The 2,500-nt window shown below is 52.4% G+C and overlaps 1 protein-coding gene across 1 annotated transcript in view; it reads right to left on the reverse strand.

Moving 5' to 3' along the window:
* myo1f (myosin IF) overlaps nt 1-2,500 on the reverse strand; it is a 308,989-nt gene that overhangs the window by 300,849 nt on the left and 5,640 nt on the right. Inside the window, 6 exon segments of the mRNA XM_030371750.1 lie at nt 229-396; nt 481-567; nt 666-752; nt 901-981; nt 1,159-1,355; nt 2,357-2,489. Of these exon segments, the coding sequence (XP_030227610.1) occupies nt 229-396; nt 481-567; nt 666-752; nt 901-981; nt 1,159-1,355; nt 2,357-2,489 (753 nt within the window).

The raw sequence follows: 2,500 nt of genomic DNA on the forward strand, positions 1-2,500 counted from the left end.
CTGGGACCAGGGGGTGGGGTACTGGGAGCAGGGGGTGGGGTACTGGGAGCAGGGGGTAGGGTACTGGGAGCAGGGGGTAGGTACTGGGAGCAGGGGGTAGGTACTGGGAGCAGGGGGTAGGTACTGGGAGCAGGGGGTAGGGTACTGGGAGCAGGGGGTAGGGTACTGGGAGGCAGGGGGTAGGGTACTGGGAGCAGGGGGTGGGTACTGGGAGCAGGGGGTAGGTACCTTGCCAGCGTAGTGGTGGATGATGAAGCCGGAGTTCCAGCTGTTGAAGTGCTCGTGCGTTCCCACCTGGCCCTGCAGCTTCTGCAGCAGCGTGAGGTCGGCCCCCTCGCCCTTGGCATGCATGGTGGCGCACACGTCGTCCAGGACGCTCATGATGCCGGGGGGGTTCTGAGGCCAGGGTTAACAACATTTAATTTAATGTTATTCAATCAAATTAAATTCCTTTTGTAGATTTGGTGCCATTTAACTCACCAATTTGTTCTCAATGAGGTCACAGACCACCTTGTTGTTGAAATACTCGATTGGAGTCCACTTAATGCCCTCCTGAACGTACTCTTCCTGGCAGGACACAACGACAAAGAAAATATGATAAAACAAAGTCTTATCTCTAGCAACTCCAGCTCAGAACACATAATACTCAGAGTCAACCAGGCCACCTGCTCTGCCTTTAAGGTCAGCTCGATGAAGATCTGCTGCAGCTTCTCGTTCACAAAGTTGATGCAGAACTGCTCAAAGCCGTTCCTCTGTCAGAGAAGGACCGAGATTAATAGCAATTTAAGGACATCTTGAAGTTATGGCCTACAATCATGAGCTGTGACATGCCATGTGTTACACACTATGTTACACATTAGGAGCAGAGTTGATCTGAACACACCATCAGCTGCTACACACCTGAAATATCTCAAAGCCGTAGATGTCCAGCACTCCGATGCTGAACTCTTCGTCTGGCTTCTGGATGGCTCTGTTGATGCTCTGGGGTTAGGGTTAGGGTTACAGGGGGCGCGGGGTTAACCAATGGAAACCTGAATAGGACCTCCATTCCAGAGACATCTTACAATATTTGTGTTTTTTAAAAGCCAGAGGGCATCTCATGTTTGGTCTTTAGTTTGTAAGTATCAAGCTTGGCGATGGCCGTCGGCCCTACCACACCTCCACCAGGTAGTCGAAGACCCGTGTGTAGAGGGCCTTGGCCAGGGCGTCCCGTGTGTAGGTGGCCTGCTCCTGGTTGAGCGTCACGCTGATGGACTCCGACTTGTCTCCCCACTTGGACTCCATCTTGCGGCTGGTCAGCTTGTCCTGCAGGCGCGCCGCGTCGACGCCCAGCAGGTAGGCGGGGAAGGCCAGCACTGGGGAGCACACTCTGATTGGTTGATTCTGTTTGGAGTGACAACCTTTCAGTTGCCTCATCTACCTTACAGACATCCCAGGATACAAACTGATGTCCAGAAGCAGCAGCAGACCACGGTGAGCTTCAGCTGATGAAGCCAGAGTTGAGGGACTGAATCCCACTGGGCTATTTTCTGAACATTAACTCTTATGCTTGAATGTTATCCTTTATGTGTTGAGTGGGTTGACGGTACACTCACATGTATGCCTAGAGGACATTTTCTGACCCTACATCAAAGTTGCACGCCGTTCACATAAAGGAGACAGCACAACCTTACAAAAGTAATCCAAGCGTCACATGGGTTACAACAACAACATGTTCTTCCATTTAAATTGTCAGACCCTTGGGTCCTTAGAGCGGAAGGTCCTCAGGTAATAAGAAGGGAAAGATTTCCATGAACAACAACTTCCCTGGGCGGACAACCCACGGCCGAGGGCATAGAGCCGCGCTGCAGGAGCGCTCGTTATATAACCCGGGCTCGCCGTCGGGGGACAGGCCTCAGACGCTGAGTTTCCCCACAGCGTTAATAAGCTCATTTCTACAGGGGATAGAACGTGTGTGCATTTGTGTGCATGTGTGTCTGTGTGTGTCTGTCCGTCAGTATGTGTACGTGTGTGCGTGTATTAGTGTGTATGTGCGTTTGTGTGTTTGCTTAGCTGTGTGGGTGGTGATTGATTGCTTGGTTGCAAACGGTTGTGTTTGAAGTCCCAGGTGAACTTGCTCCCTTAGGTAAGTGTGTGTGTGTGTGTGTGTGTGTGTGTGTGTGTGTGTGTGTGTGTGTGTGTGTGTGTGTGTGGGTGTGCGTGTGTGTGTGTGTGTGTGTGTGTGTGCGTGCGTGTGTGTGTGTGTGTGTGTGTGTGTGTGTGTGTGTGTGTGTGTGTAAGTGTGTGTGTGTAAGTGTGTGTGTGTGTGTGTGTGTGTGTGTGTGTGTGTGTGTGTGTGTGTGTGTGTGCCACTCACGGTCGGGGCTCTCCACCTGGCCGTAGTTGCCCGCCTCGATGAAGCTGATGTTGCCCATGTGCAGGATGCCTCCGATGATCTGCAGCACCTGGCCCTGTATGGCCCCCGAGATCCCGATCACCTGCATGGCCTCCTGCACAACCA

The sequence above is a fragment of the Gadus morhua genome, chromosome 12 (assembly GCF_902167405.1).
Source record: "Gadus morhua chromosome 12, gadMor3.0, whole genome shotgun sequence".
NCBI lineage: Eukaryota > Metazoa > Chordata > Actinopteri > Gadiformes > Gadidae > Gadus > Gadus morhua.